We start from the raw sequence: 14,511 nt of genomic DNA on the forward strand, positions 1-14,511 counted from the left end.
ATGTACATTAATGCATTTTGGCAAAAGGAACAATAGTGAACTATTATCTGATTGGGGAGAAGGTTCAAACAACAGAACTACAGAAGGAAATATGAGTCCTCGGGCAACACTCCCAGAAGGTTAAGTTACCGGTTCAGCCTGTGGTAAAGAAGGCAAATGCAATGCTGACATTTATTTAAAGTGAAGTAGAATATATAAGCAAGGAGATAATGCTGATACTTTATAAGACACTACTTAGGCCGCACTTTGAGTATTTGGGACCCATATTTCAGAAAACGTGTGTTGTCACTGGAGTGCAGAGGATGTTCAAGATGATTCCGGGAATGAAGGGGTTAAGGTATGAGGAACATTTGCCAGCCTTGGGCCTGTAATCCCACATTGACCTACGCTTGATAAATGAGGGTGGGGGGGGGGGTGTAAATCTCACTGAAACCCCCGAATGTGGAAAGGTCTAGATCGGGTGGATGAGGAGAGGACTTTTTGTATGGTGGGGGAAGCCAAAATAGAGGGCATAGTCTCAAAACTGCAGGGCGACCTTTTAGATCAGTTAAGGAGGATTTCATATAGTCAGAGATCAGTGAATCTGTGGAATTCTCTGAAGTAGGCGGCGGAGGCAGCCAAGTCTGTGGGTATGTTTAAGGCAGAAGCTAATAGTTTGCAGATCAGTCACGGCATTGCAGGATATGTCGAGGAGGTGGGTGCATGGGGTTGAGTGAGAACCGGGATCAGCCATGGAAGAACGGCAGAGCAGACTTGATGGGGCTGAATGGCCTAATTCCGCTCCTACATCATATGTCCTTATACTGCTGGTGCCTTACAGTGACGATTGACACAAAATATTTAATACATTCCACCGCTATTTCTTTGCTTTATTACTAACTCGCCAGTATCATCTTCCAGCAGTACAATATCAAGTCTTGCCTCTCTTTTACTCTTTATATATCTGAACAACTTTTGATACTTGATATTATTGGCTCACTTACCTTAATTTTTCATCTTGCCTCTCCCGTATGTTTTTTTTTTAAGTTGTCTCTTGTTGGTTATGCAAAGGCTTTCCAATTCTCTAACTTCCCTCTATTTTCCTGCTTATTGATATGACCCTGCTTTTGTTTTTATCAAAAACAGGAGCAAATCTGTGGATGCTGGAAATCCAAGCAACACATACACAAAATGCTGGAGGAACCTAGGAGGCCAGGCAGCACATATGGGAAATCGTAAACAGTCGACGTTTCGGGCCAAGACCCTTCATCAGGACTGGGAAAAAAAGATGAGACATCAGAGGAAGAGTGTGGGAGTGAAAGGGGTGGAAGAAGTGGAAGGTGATAGGTGAAACTGGGAGAGGGGCGTAGTGAAGGAGAAAACTTCTCAGGATATAACTTCCTTAAGGATTCCCAAAAGATCATTGCTAATGCCTCCACATCTCTTTCAGATCTCTGGGGTGAACACCATCTGGTCCAGGTGACCTATTTACCTTCAGACCATCTCTGTTTCCCAAGAACCTTCTCCTGAGTAACGTAACTTTACACATTCTGACCGCTGACATCTGGGAATTCCATATTCCTGCCAGCGTCTTCCACAGATAAAAGTGATGTACAATACTGATTCAGTTCATCTGCCATCACCTTGTACCCCCTCCCCATTATTACCTGCCCAGCATCATTTTCTGCCTCTCACAACATGTACCTGAAGAAAATTTGGTCTGCTCTCTAATATTACTGGCTAGCTCAACGATGTATTCCATCCTTTCCTTAATTAGTTTAGTTGCATTCTGTTGGTTTTTAAAAGCTTCCCAGTCGTCTAACTTCCGAATAATTTTCGCTCTAAGCCCTCTCTTTGGTTTTCATGTTGTCTTTGGTTTCTCTTATCAGCCACGGTTTTGTCACCTTACCTTTAGAATACTACTTCCTCTTTGTGATCCTGTGCCTTCCGAATCCCTTCCAGAAATTCCAGCCATTCCTGCTTTGTTTTCATCCCTGCCCGTATACTTTTCAAATCAATTTTGACCAATTTTTCTCTCATGCCTCTCTAATTCTCTTTATTCCACATCTGACTTCAGCTTCTCCTTCTCTAATGTCAGGGTGAATTGGATCATATTACGATCACTTGCCCCTCAGGATTCCTTGAACTTAAGTGACCTAATTAATCCCGGTTCATTACAACACCCAATCCCGAATAGCTGATCCCCAAGTGGGCTCAACCACGAGCTGCTCTAAAAAAGCATCTTGCAGGCATTCCAGGAATTCCGCCTCGAGACCAACACCATCCTAATTTTCCTAATCACCCGCATGACAATCCCCCATGACTATTGTAACATTGCCCTTTTGGCACGCATTTTCTATCTCCCATTGCAATTTGTGGACCACATACTACGTTTGGAGGTCTCTATACAATTCCCATCTGGGATTTTTTTTTACATTTGCTGTCCTTAATTCTACCCACAGAATCTACACCTTCCAACCCATGCCACCTCTTTCTAATGATTTTATTTAATATTTTACCAACAGAGCCACACAACCCCACTACCACTTGTTCTTTCAAGAAACGTAAGTATCTGACAAACTAGAGGACCTGCAGCTTCTAGCAACTACACACAAGTGCTGGAGGAGCTCAGCATGTGGGACAGCATCTATGGATGGGAATCAACATCTCAGGCCAAGACCCTTCATCGGGGCTCTTGACACCAACGTATCTGGAATATCAACAAGCAAAGAAAATAGAAAGTAGTGTGAAATAGGGAAAACCTTTGACAGAATTTAGTTCAAAGCTTAAAAAACCTGCCAAACAGAGCTCAATAGTTAGCAAATACAACAAAGACAATAAACACTTTCATCAATACCGACATTCACCATTTTGAATAAAAATATCTTGGTCCCATTTCAATCAGTAAAATTTACAAAGATAAATGAGAACTTCAGAAAATATTAGAACCTACTATTTACATTCAAACCCTACCTTGGACCAGCCTGGACAGAAAGGGGAAGAGAACTAACACATATGAAAAAAAATCACACAGTCAGATAAAATTTCTTCCTTCCAGAATCTATCAAGGCTCGGACATGTCCAAAATATGTGAATTAATGAAGCTTCTCCATTACTGTATTGCATCTTTAACAGAACTGGGATATATCCAAATAGAATCAAGATAGCTTATCTTTAGACACGTGAGCCCGATCAGCCACTTCGAATTGTAGAAGGGAATGACAGGCACATGATGATGAAGTGTTAACCAATTTAAAAATTTCATTCCAAGTTTCCTCAGAAATTGATGTCTGTAAATCTTGTTCCAAAAGAATTTTAATTTTGTCTGTAGGAATGTTTCTCATTCCTAGCAACATACCATAAATATTGGATATTGAACCTTTATAAAAAGGTTTCAAATTAAAAATTACATCTAGTAAGTCCTTATCAGAACTTGTAGGAAATGTATATAGTTGAGAACGCAGAAAGTCTCTAATTTGTAAATAATGAAAAAAATGAGTTTTGGGTAAACTATATTTAGCTGACATTTGCTCAAACAAAAGAAGACTTCCTCCAACAAACAAATCCTGGAATCATTTAATACCCAATCTATCCTCTTTTTATTCCTAATTCTTTTTTATTCTGTCGATTCAATTATATCTTCTCATATATGCACAAACAAACATTCTCAACTAAATAAAATTCATCTTCAAAAATCTAAGAAGAATAGAGGTTTAGCTTTATCAAATTTTAGGTTTTATTATTGTGCAGTCAATATATGAAATCTTACATTTTGGGTACATTATATTAACCATGAGGAATGTCCGATATGGGTTTCTTTAGAAGCTAACCCTGTCAATAAATTTTATATTATTTCTCTTCTCGGATCCTCACTCCCTTTATCTTTTTAGTAAATTAACTGAAAATATGATAGTTAAATGTACTTTGAGGATCTGGGGTACAATTTAGGAAATTCTTTGGTCTATTGATATTTTCTTTGTCTAGTCAGATTTATTCTAAATATTTTTTTAAAACCTTCGATGACCGATTCAGTTTTTAAAGACTGGGATAGATAACATTTCTAAGTATATACTTTCATCAAAAATGAACAGGATTCAGCACTCCATGCAATCGTGGTAAAATACAGACCAGAAAACAGAGGCCAACTCAGAAAAATGAATCATCACTCTGGGAAAAAACATTAACCAGTGGAATGAGCATGACCCTTCATGGGAGACATCCCAACGATCTGAGCAGACTAGATGTTCACAAGGAAACATCGAGCACCTGACAGAGAGTTGGAGACCTCTTCCCAGAAACAGAGGGGTTCCTTACAGAAATACAGGACAAGGTGGTTAACAACAGGAAAAAAAATCGAAAATACATGAAATACAAACAAACAAGGCAGTAATTGCAGAAAATGCCAAGAGAAACCAGACACAATCCAACACATTCCAGGATCCTGCAGCAGTTTAACTCAATCTGGTTACTTACACAGGTACAATCAAGTGGCAAATATCATTCACCAAAATCTTGCTTTAAAATACAGACTCATGGATGCCCTCCATCGCTTCATAAAGGCTCCATAAATGATCAGTTTTGGAGTCAAAATCATACAAATTATATGACAATCAATACATTATTTCAGATAGGACAATCCATAATAACCATCCGGATATAATATTACAGGATAAACAAGCAGGAACGACTCCCTGAATAGCTAAAACCATTCCCAACACACACATGTTCCTCGACCAGTGGAGCACCTCACCACAGGTATTGTTTGTGTCATCAGTCAAGCAAACGAAAGATTTTCTCTGTTAATCAGCTTCCAAATGTTGCAACTCTGTCATTCTTTGCTACGCCCCGCTGCTGATTCCCTTCTCCTCATCATACGTTCTTACCCCGACCACCGTCCAGAGCCACAAACTCTGCCCCGTGCAAACACGCCTCTGGTTTCTGACCCTGCTCCGTTGAACATCCATTTAGAAGCAGAGAAAATGACCCATAATGTGGAAATGTGGCATGATTAAGGAGGTTAACTACCAATGTCATTCTTCCTCAGCCCAGAGATTAGAGGGGAAAAGAACATCTGAAACAGAACTGTAGTCAGCTTGACTTCTTCAGTCTGCAGAGAATTCAAGGGAAACCTCTTCACCCACAGAGTGGTGGCTGTTTGGAACCCGTCACCACAGGGAGTGCGAGAGGGGAACACCACGGGAGGATTTAAAAGGACTGTCGTGGAACTGAATCACTGGTAAGGTCCAGCCGGCCTGAGTTGACTCTTATTAAACTTCAGTTCCATGAAAGGTGAACGTGCAGCAGAAGAAACTCCTCCTGTGCCCAGTGACCAGGGTGCAGAACTGGATGTGGTGAGCAGCAGCAATAATTGCAGAGTTCAGCATCGACAGTCACTCTTGAAATTGCATTCAGCAACGGTGATGGACAAATATCCAGCATGCAGCTTATTGAAACTTTTTCCCCAGTGTGAACCCGGTAGTGTGTCACAAGTTTAGATTACCGAGTGAATCGCTTCCCACATTCACAGCAGGTGAACGGCCTCTCCCCAGTGTGAACTCAATGATGCACATTTGGTGGAGATGGCTGAGAGACTCTCTTCCCAAAGTCTGAGCAGATCGGCCTCTACCCAGAGTGAACTCGCTGGTGTTTCAGTAGAACAGATGAGCGTGTGAATGCCTTCCCACATTCGTAGCAGGTGAATGGTCTCTCCCCAGTGTGAACTCGCTGGTGTGTCTGTAGATGAGATGACCGAGTGAATCTCTTCCCACATTCGTAGCAGGTGAACGGCCTCTCCCCAGTGTGAACTCGTTGGTGTATCTGTAGATGAGATGACCGAGCGAATGCTTTCCCACATTCACAGCAGGTGAATGGTCTCTCCCCAGTGTGAACTCGCTGGTGTATCAATAGGGTGGAAGAGTGAGTGAATCCCTTTCCACAGTCTGAGCAGGTGAACGGCTTCTCTCCAGTGTGAACTCGCTGGTGACTCTGTAATGAGGATAACTGACTGAATCCCTTCCCACAAACTGAGCAGGTGAACGGCTTCTCCCCAGTGTGAACTCGCTGGTGTCTCTGCAGATGAGATGATCGAGTGAATCCCTTCCCACAGTCTAAGCAAGTGTAAGGCCACTCCTCAGTGTGAACTTGCTGGTGTGCCAACAGGGCAGATGACCGAGTGAATCCCTTTCCACAGTCTGAGCAGGTGAAAGGCCACTCCCCACTGTGAACTGACTGGTGTGCCAGTAGTTCGAAAGACTGAGTGAATCCTTTCCCACATTCTGAGCAGGTGAACCGCCACTCCCCAGTGTGAACTGACTGGTGTGCCAATAGGGTGGATGACTGAGCGAATCCCTTTCCACAGTCTGAGCAAGTGAATGGCTTCTCCCCAGTGTGAACTCGCTGGTGTCTCTGTAGGTGGGATGAGCAAGTGAATCCCTTCCCACATACTGAGCAGGTGAACAGCTTCTCCCTACTGTGAACTCGTTGATGTCTCTGTAGAGTGGAAGAGTGAGTGAATCTCTTCCCACAGATTGAGCAGGTGAACGGCCTCTCCCCAGTGTGAACTGACTGATGACTTAGTAGGTCCGATGACTGAGTGAATCCCTTCCCACAGTCTGAGCAGGTGAACGGCCTCTCCCCAGTGTGAACTGACTGGTGTCTCAGTAGCTGAGATGATTTAGTGAATCCCTTCCCACAGTCCGAGCAGGTGAACGGCCGCTCACTGGCATGAACTCTCTGGTCAGCCATTAGGTCAGATGACCGAGTGAATCCTTCTCCACAAATTCAGCAGGTGACCAGCCTCTGCCCAGTGTGAACCACAGGTCGGAAGACCGACTGAATCCCTTCTCACCCACAGAACAGATGAATGGCCTTGTCCCAATGTGAATTTGCTGATGTACCTTCAGCTGAGATGACCGAGTGAATCCTTTCCCACTGTCTGAGCAGGTGAATGGGTCCCCCCTGTGTAAAACTGATGGGTTTGCCAGTCGGTCAGATGATCGAGTGAATCTCTCACTACAGTCTGAGTAGGAAGGATGATCGAGTGAATCCCTTGCTCCACTTCTTAAATATTTGGACAGAGACGGCAAAACTGGCGTGTTGTGTTCGAGATTCCCGTAGACAAATTCTGTGTCATTTTTCACCTGCAAAAGATTTACAAAATCCATCAGTGGGTGAAGAACAACATTTCAGATGAGCTCACTTGAGTTGTCGAGGTGTAATCTGACATCACACTGTTACAATGAGGTTCAACCCAAGTTGGAGAGAGAAATCATCTTGTCTTTGGGCACAGTGCTGGTATCTGGAATGACCATCAAACTCTCTGATGCTCTTCCGGTCTCTATAACAATGGGGCATTTCTGCCATCTCCAATCTGTGACCTGGCTCAGTTTGACTCTCTCCATTGGTATTATTCCCTGTTCCCAATGAGCTGCATGGGTTCCTGGCCCCACAGTAACTGAAACACTCTCATACAAATAGCCTTTGTTAACGCGCAGCTGTGATTTTCATTTATGTACTGTTAATTTAAAGTGCCACAGTTTTAATGCCATGTAAATATCTCCTACTCAGATATATGGTTAGTCAGCACAGCTGTTAAAAGGAATTAGAGTGAATATTAGTATTATTTAAGGTTCTTGTCACAGTCATAGAAAAGTACAACACAGAAACAGACCCTTTGGCCCATCTAGTTGGTGCCGAGCTATTTAAACTTTCTACTCCCATACCCCTACCTTCCAGGTACCCATACAAACCTCCAACATGTTGCAGTTGAGCTCGCCTGCACCACATGTGCCGGCTGCTCATTCCACACCCGGATGACTGTCTGTGTGAAGAAGTTTCCCCTCATGTTCGCCTTAACGTTTCACCTTTCACCCTTAATCCATGACCTCTGGTTGTACTCCCACCCCATCTCAGTGGAAAAAGCCAGCTTGCATTTACCCCATCTATACCACTCATAATTGTGGTAAACATCCATCAAAACTCCTCTTAATCTTCTACCTTCCAAGGAATAAAGCCCCAGACCTGTTCAATCTCTCCTTATAACCCAAGTCCTGCAGAACTGGCAGCATCCTTGTGAATTTCCTCTGAACTCTAACTCTTTTACATCTTTCCTGTAGGCTGGTGACCAAACCTGCACACAACACTCCAAATTAGGCCTCACCGATGTCTTATACAACGTCAACATAACATCCATCTCCTGTACTCAGTACTTTGGTTTATGAAGGCCAATGAGTCAAAATCTTTCTTTCCGTCCCTATCGAACTGTGACACCACTTTCAGTGAAATATAAACCTGTATTCCCAGATCCCTTTCTTCCTAACAAAGTGCAACACCTCACACTTGTCTGTATTAAATTCCATTTCTCAACCCATTTTTCCAGCTGGTTCAGTTCACACTGCAAGCCAGGATAGTCTTCTCACAGTCTGCTAAATCCCCAGTCTTGGTCTCATCCACAAAATTGCTGATCCAGCTAACCATGTTATCATCAGATTACTGATATAGATGAAAAACAACAACAGATCCAGCACTGATTCCTACGGCACACCACGAGTCACAGGCCTCCGGTCAGAGAGGCAACCATCTGCTAGCACACTCTGGCTTCTCCCAAAGACAGTGTCTCATCCAATTTACTGTCTCATCTTGAATGCTGAGTGACTGAACCTTCTTGACCAACCTCCCATATGAGACTTTGTCAAGTGTCTTGCTGAAGTCCATGTAGACAACATCCACTTTCCTGATAGTTAGACATGACCTATCATGCACAAACCTATGCTGCCTATTCTTAGTCAGTCCACATCTATCCAAATACTTACATATCCAGTTCCTGCACAGGCGATCCAAGAACTTTCCCACTGCTGATGTCAAGCTCACCGAGCCATAATTTCCTAGTTTATTCTTACAGCCTTTCTTGAACAGTGGAACAACATTGGCTGTCCTCCGATCCTCCAGTACCTCAGCTATCATGAAGGATGATTTAAATATCTGAGCTTGGGCCTCGACGATTCCTGCACGTCTTCCGCAGGGTCCTAGGGAACAACTTATCAGGGCCTGGGGATTTATCCCCACTAATTTGCCTTAAGACAGCAAACCCCTCCACCTCTGTAATCTGTCCAGGGTCCATGAAATTGATGCTGCTTTGCCTCACTTCTATAGACTCTGTGTCCATCTCCTGTGTAAATACGGATGCAAAAATATATTTAAAATCTCCCCCATCTCTTTTGTCTTCTCATATGGATTACCATTCCGATCTTCTAGAGGAGAGATTTTGTCCTTTGCAATCTTTTTGCTCTTAACATACCTGCAGAATCCCTGAGGATTCTCCTTCAGCTTATCTGCTGGGACATCCTCAACCTTGTCTTTCATAAATGTTCACTTGAATTTCTTATACTTCATAACTGCCTCATTTGTTTCTATCTGTCTGTACCTGGTATGCACCTCCTTGTTTGTAGAAAGGGCTGTAAATTTAGTCAGCTCCATCTTGGGTACAAGCCTACAAAGTATAGGTGTCCCCCGCTTTTCGAACATCCGCTTTACGACATTTCGCTTTTACGAAAGACCTGCAATAGTACCTGTTTTCACTAACTGAAAGAGTATTTTCGCTTTTACGGAAAAAAGATGCTTGCTTTCAACTTGTGTTTACCCTGAGAAAGACTACCATGACCAAGAAGCCTTGCATGGGCAGGTGTGTTTGCATGTGTGTACGTGTGCATGCATGTACATGTGCATGCGTGTACCTGCCCATTTTTGTCTACAAATTGGTTTTGGCTCAATCTTCCAAATTATGGTAAGTGAAACTACACTGTACATACATTATTTCTACTTTATACAGGCTGTGTATTTATATCATTCCTGCTTTTACTGTATGTTAGTGGTATTTTAGGTTTTATGTGCTATTTGGTTTGATTTGGTAGGTTATTTTTTTGGGTCTGGAAATGCTCACCAATTTTTCCCATGAATGGTACTTGCTTCTTTGCTTTACATTTTAGTTTACAAACAGTTTCATAGGAATGCTCCACCTTCAGCAGAGGAAACCTGTACCCAGGACACCCAGGGAGCGGTGTCTCAGAAAGACAGTGTCCTCCAGCACGCAGGGCATGCCCTTTTCTCACTGTTACCATTAGGTAGGAGGTACAAAAGCCTGAAGGCACACAGTCAGTGATTCAGGAACAGCATCTTCCCCTCTGTCTTCTGATTCCTAAATGGACATTGAACCCCCGGACAGTACATCACTTTTTTAATATACATCACATCCGTTTTTTAGCAAAAGATTTAATCAATTATATCTGATAAAGAATAATGAATACAATTGATTTATTTTATTATTATGAATTGGATTGAACTGCTGCTGTTAAGTTAACAAGTTTCAGGACACTTGCCGCTGATATAAACTCGATTCTGATTCTGATTGTATTTTGATCTGGGAGAGGAAAGCCAAAGGGATGATGGAGAATTCGTGAGTTTTGGGAACAAAACATCTGTAGATGTGAACTTACCACTATCCAGGACAATTACTGAGACAGGTGTGTAAAAAGAGTGCAAAGGATCATTGGGGACCAGAGTCATTCCAACCACAAACTGTTCCAGCTGCTACCATCCAGAAAACGGTACTGCAGCATAAAATCCAGGACCAACAGGCTCCTGGACAGCTTCTTCCACCAGGCCAGCAGACTGATTAATTCATGCCAATAGTGGCACTAGCACCTTACCACTAGGATATTAGTCTCCTTCTAGTTCTGTTCCCCTAATAAACAAATCACATATCACCCCTTTGACCTTCCACTGTCAAGTAATCTCCCCACCCCCAAGCAGTGTCTAAAGTGGTCCACCTGTTGTTGTGTGGGATAACCACAAGAGTACTCTGCGATGGCAATTTAACCTCATTCCCCTTCCTGACTCTCACCCACTTTCCTGTGTTCTGCACCTTGGGTGTACCTCACCTCTCTTCATATCATATCTACCTCCACCCTCCAACTCAGAGGCAAATCAGAGTAGATAAATCCCCAAGACCTGATAGGGTGTTCCCTCGAACTCTGAAGGAGACTAGTGTTGAAATTGCAGGGGCCCTGGCAGATACATTTAAAATGTCAGTATCTACGGGTGAGGTGCAGGAGGATTGGAGGATAGCTCACGTTGTTCCATTGTTTAAAAAAGGCTCTAAAAGTAATTTGGGAAATTATAGGCTGGTAAGTTTGACGCCAGTAATAGGTAAATTATTGGAAGGAGTACTAAGAGATAGGATCTACAGGTATTTAGATAGACAGGGACTTATTAGGAAGAGTCAACATGGCTTTGTGTGTGGTAGATAATGTCTAACAAATCTATTAGAGTTTTTCGAGGAGGTTACTAGGAAAGTGGATGAAGGGAAGGCAGTAGATGTTGTCTGCATAGTCTCCAGTAAGGCCTTTGACAAGGTCCCACATGGGAGGTTAGTTAGGAAGATTCAGTGATCTGGATGATAATGTGACAAATTGGATCAGCAAATTTGCTGATGATACAAAGATTGTAGGTGTAGTGGACAGTGAGGAAGGTTTTCAAAGCTTGCTGAGGGATCTGGACCAGCTGGAAAAATGGGCTGAAAGATGGCAGATAGGGTGTAATACAGACAAGTGTGAGATATATATGAGGAAATCTGCAGATGCTCGAAATTCAAACAACACACACAAAATGCTGGCGGAACGCAGCAGGTCAGGCAGCATTTATAGGGAGAAGCGCTGTTGACGTTTCGGGCCGAGACCCTTCGTCAGGACTAACTGAAAGGAAAGATAGTAAGAGATTTGAAGTAGGAGGGGGAGGGGAAAATGCGAAATGATGGGAGAAGACCGGAGGGGGTGGGGTGAAGCTGAGAGCCGGAAAGTGATTGGCAAAAGGGATAACGAGCTACAGAATGGAAAGGATCATGGGATGGGTGGCCTAAGTGTGAGGTACTGCACTTTGGAAGGAAAAAGCAAGGTAGATCATACAAGGTAAATGGTAGGGCACTGAGGAGTGCAGTAGAACAGAGGGATCTGGGAGTACAGGTACATAATTCCCTAAAAGTGGTGTCATAGGTAGATAATGTCGAAAAGAGAGCTTTTGATACATTGGCCTTTATAAATCAAAGTATTGAGTATAAGAGTTGGAATGTTATGGTGAGTTTGTATATGACATTGGTGAGGCTGAATTTGGAGTATTGTGTGCAGTTTTGGTCACCGCATTACAGAAAGGATATTAATAAGGTTGAAGAGTGACAGAAGGTTTACAAGGATGTTGCCGGGACTTGAGAAACTGAGTTACAGAGGAAGGTTGAATAGGTTACGACTTTATTCCCTGGAGTGTAGAAGAATGAGGGGAGACTTGATAGAGGCAGATAAAATTATAATGGGTATGGATAGAGTGAATGCAAGCAGGCTTTTTCCACTGAGGCCAGGGAAGAAAAAAAAACGGAGGACATAGGTTAAGGGTGAAGGGGAAATGTTTAAAGGGAACAATGGGAGGCGGGGGGCTTCTTCACACAGAGAGTGGTGGGAGTGTGGAATGAGCTGCCAGATGAAGTGGTAAATGCTGGATCACTTTTAACATTTAAGAAAAACTTGGACAGGTACATGGATGAGAGGTGTATGGAGGGATATGGTCCAGGTGCAGGTCAGTGGGACTAGGCAGAGAAATGGTTCGGCACAGCCAAGAAGGGCCAAAAGACCTGTTTCTGTGCTGTAATGTTTTATGGTTCTAACTCCTGGATGATCCAGAATTCATCCATTTCCAGCTCCAACTCCTTAAACTGCAGCTGGATGCACATCTTGTAGGTGAGGGCGTCAGGGACACTGGAGGCCTCCCCACCAATGTTCCCTCTAATTTGTAATGACCAATGGGCATAAAATTCTTGTGCTGTGCATTTTTTTTTTGCATGGTGACAACAACATGTGCACTCTGCATTTTATATATACAGGTATTCATTTCAACAGCTAGCAATTCACTTGTCAATAAGAACTTTGATCTCCCCTGGGTTTGATTGAGTTCATCTGCACTCTCACACAACCTATGTAGGAAGTCTGCAGTGGGTTATGAAGGATTTTCTCACCAGAGCTTTTGCACACTGTCCATATCTGATTTGCTTGCTAAATGCCGCTTTAAAAAGTCAAATTTCCAAATATCACTCCACTTCTTCCCACTTGCAAATTCTCCAGCAACTTTTGCATCACCACAATACACATAGGTAAAACCAGTTTCTGTACTGGACATAAATATTTCCCCTGAACCCTCCCCCAGTGACTGACGGTGCTGAACTTATTGATGGCAATACCAATAAATATGAAGGGAAGGGCAGTAGTCTGTCTCATTGGAGTCTGGCACATTTGTGACGTGACAGCTATTTGTTACCCAGGGCAAAGGTGTTTGATATCATTATGTACCCAGACAGAATGGGTCAAAACATGTTCCCACGGGTAGAAAACACCAGAACAAGAGGAGGTAGAACAAGCAACACACACAAAATGCTGGAGAACTCAGGCAGCATCTCTGGAAAAGAGTACTAATGCTGAGTTCCTCCAGCACTTTGTGTGTGTGTGTGTGTTGCTTGGATTTCTCTTGCTTGTGATTGGAGGTAGAAAAAAGGTGATTTTCTCAGCTGGTGATGGAAAAGATTTTGTTCCCTTTATCCGAGTTCCTAATCCTTGCATTTAGACAGCTGGAGCTCAGCTCTGTCTGAGAGACCCATCGGTTCCCATTCCCTCATCAGCCGGAAGCTCCCCGGGGCCCGTGTACGGATCGTCCAGGACTGTCCCGGGATTGCGGGCCACAATACCCGGAGTTCAGAGCAATCGTCCCTCAGTCGGTGTTCAAACCTCCCTTATCGCTAACCGCTACTCGCTTCCCCCTTCCCCTTTCCTTTCCTTTCCCCTCCCCTTCCCCCTGCCCATTCCCCATTCCCCCATTCCCCCTCCCCATTCCCCATTCCCTTGCCCCTCCTCGCAGGAAACCCGTTGTTACCTGCAGACCACATCCTGAGGCCTTTTGTATACTGTGCGCAGGCGTGATATTTGGGAACGTCACAATTCTGACGCCTGCGCATTTGATCGAAGCTTTGGCGACGGCGAACTTTTTAACGCAGAGATTTCTGGGTAATCACGGTACCATTAAAAATTTCAGCAAGCACCGCTTCCATGTACATACCTCAGTTTTCTTTTGTGTGTATAGAAAATCCACCAGCTTTTTTAACGCAGAAAGCGGCTCACATAAACAATATACTCAATATCAACCTGCATCTAATGCCAAAGTACAATCTTCTTACAAATGTAGATATAAAACACAAGAGATTCTGCAGTGGCTGGAAATATAGAGACGCACACACCCAAAATGCTGGAGGAACTCTGCAATTCAGGCAGCATCTAAGCAGAGGAGTACACAGTCTAAGCATGCTGAAGGGGCTTCGGCCTGAACGTTGTCTATTTATCCCTCTCCACATTTGCGACCTGATCTGTTGACTTCCTCCAGTATTTTGCAAAAAATAACCACCTTTTTTTTTACAATCAAACTGTTTCAAAATGTTTATGCTCTTTC

The 14,511-nt window shown here is 43.3% G+C and overlaps 1 protein-coding gene across 3 annotated transcripts; it reads right to left on the bottom strand.

Moving 5' to 3' along the window:
- Window positions 1-531: 531 nt before the first annotated feature.
- Window positions 532-13,975, bottom strand: LOC132401305 (zinc finger protein 229-like). Of its 3 annotated transcripts, none has more exons than XM_059983425.1 (2): window positions 13,942-13,975; window positions 532-7,118 (listed from the first exon to the last, which is right to left on the bottom strand). In XM_059983425.1, the coding sequence occupies exon 2, from the start codon at window positions 6,721-6,723 to the stop codon at window positions 5,602-5,604; it is 1,122 nt and encodes a 373-aa protein (XP_059839408.1). In that variant the 5' UTR covers window positions 6,724-7,118; window positions 13,942-13,975; the 3' UTR covers window positions 532-5,601. The 3 variants fall into 3 exon arrangements, with proteins under 3 accessions (XP_059839408.1, XP_059839409.1, XP_059839410.1); XM_059983426.1 differs by lacking the exon at window positions 13,942-13,975 and adding an exon at window positions 10,470-11,133; XM_059983427.1 differs by lacking the exon at window positions 13,942-13,975 and adding an exon at window positions 8,790-8,812.
- Window positions 13,976-14,511: the final 536 nt, after the last annotated feature.

This window comes from Hypanus sabinus, chromosome 10 (genome assembly GCF_030144855.1).
Source record: "Hypanus sabinus isolate sHypSab1 chromosome 10, sHypSab1.hap1, whole genome shotgun sequence".
Classification (NCBI taxonomy): Eukaryota; Metazoa; Chordata; class Chondrichthyes; order Myliobatiformes; family Dasyatidae; genus Hypanus; species Hypanus sabinus.

Bases quoted from the DNA above. Each gene is read 5' to 3' on its own strand.
- LOC132401305 (XM_059983425.1), bottom strand. From the start codon at position 6,723: ATGGCTGACCAGAGAGTTCATGCCAGTGAGCGGCCGTTCACCTGCTCG.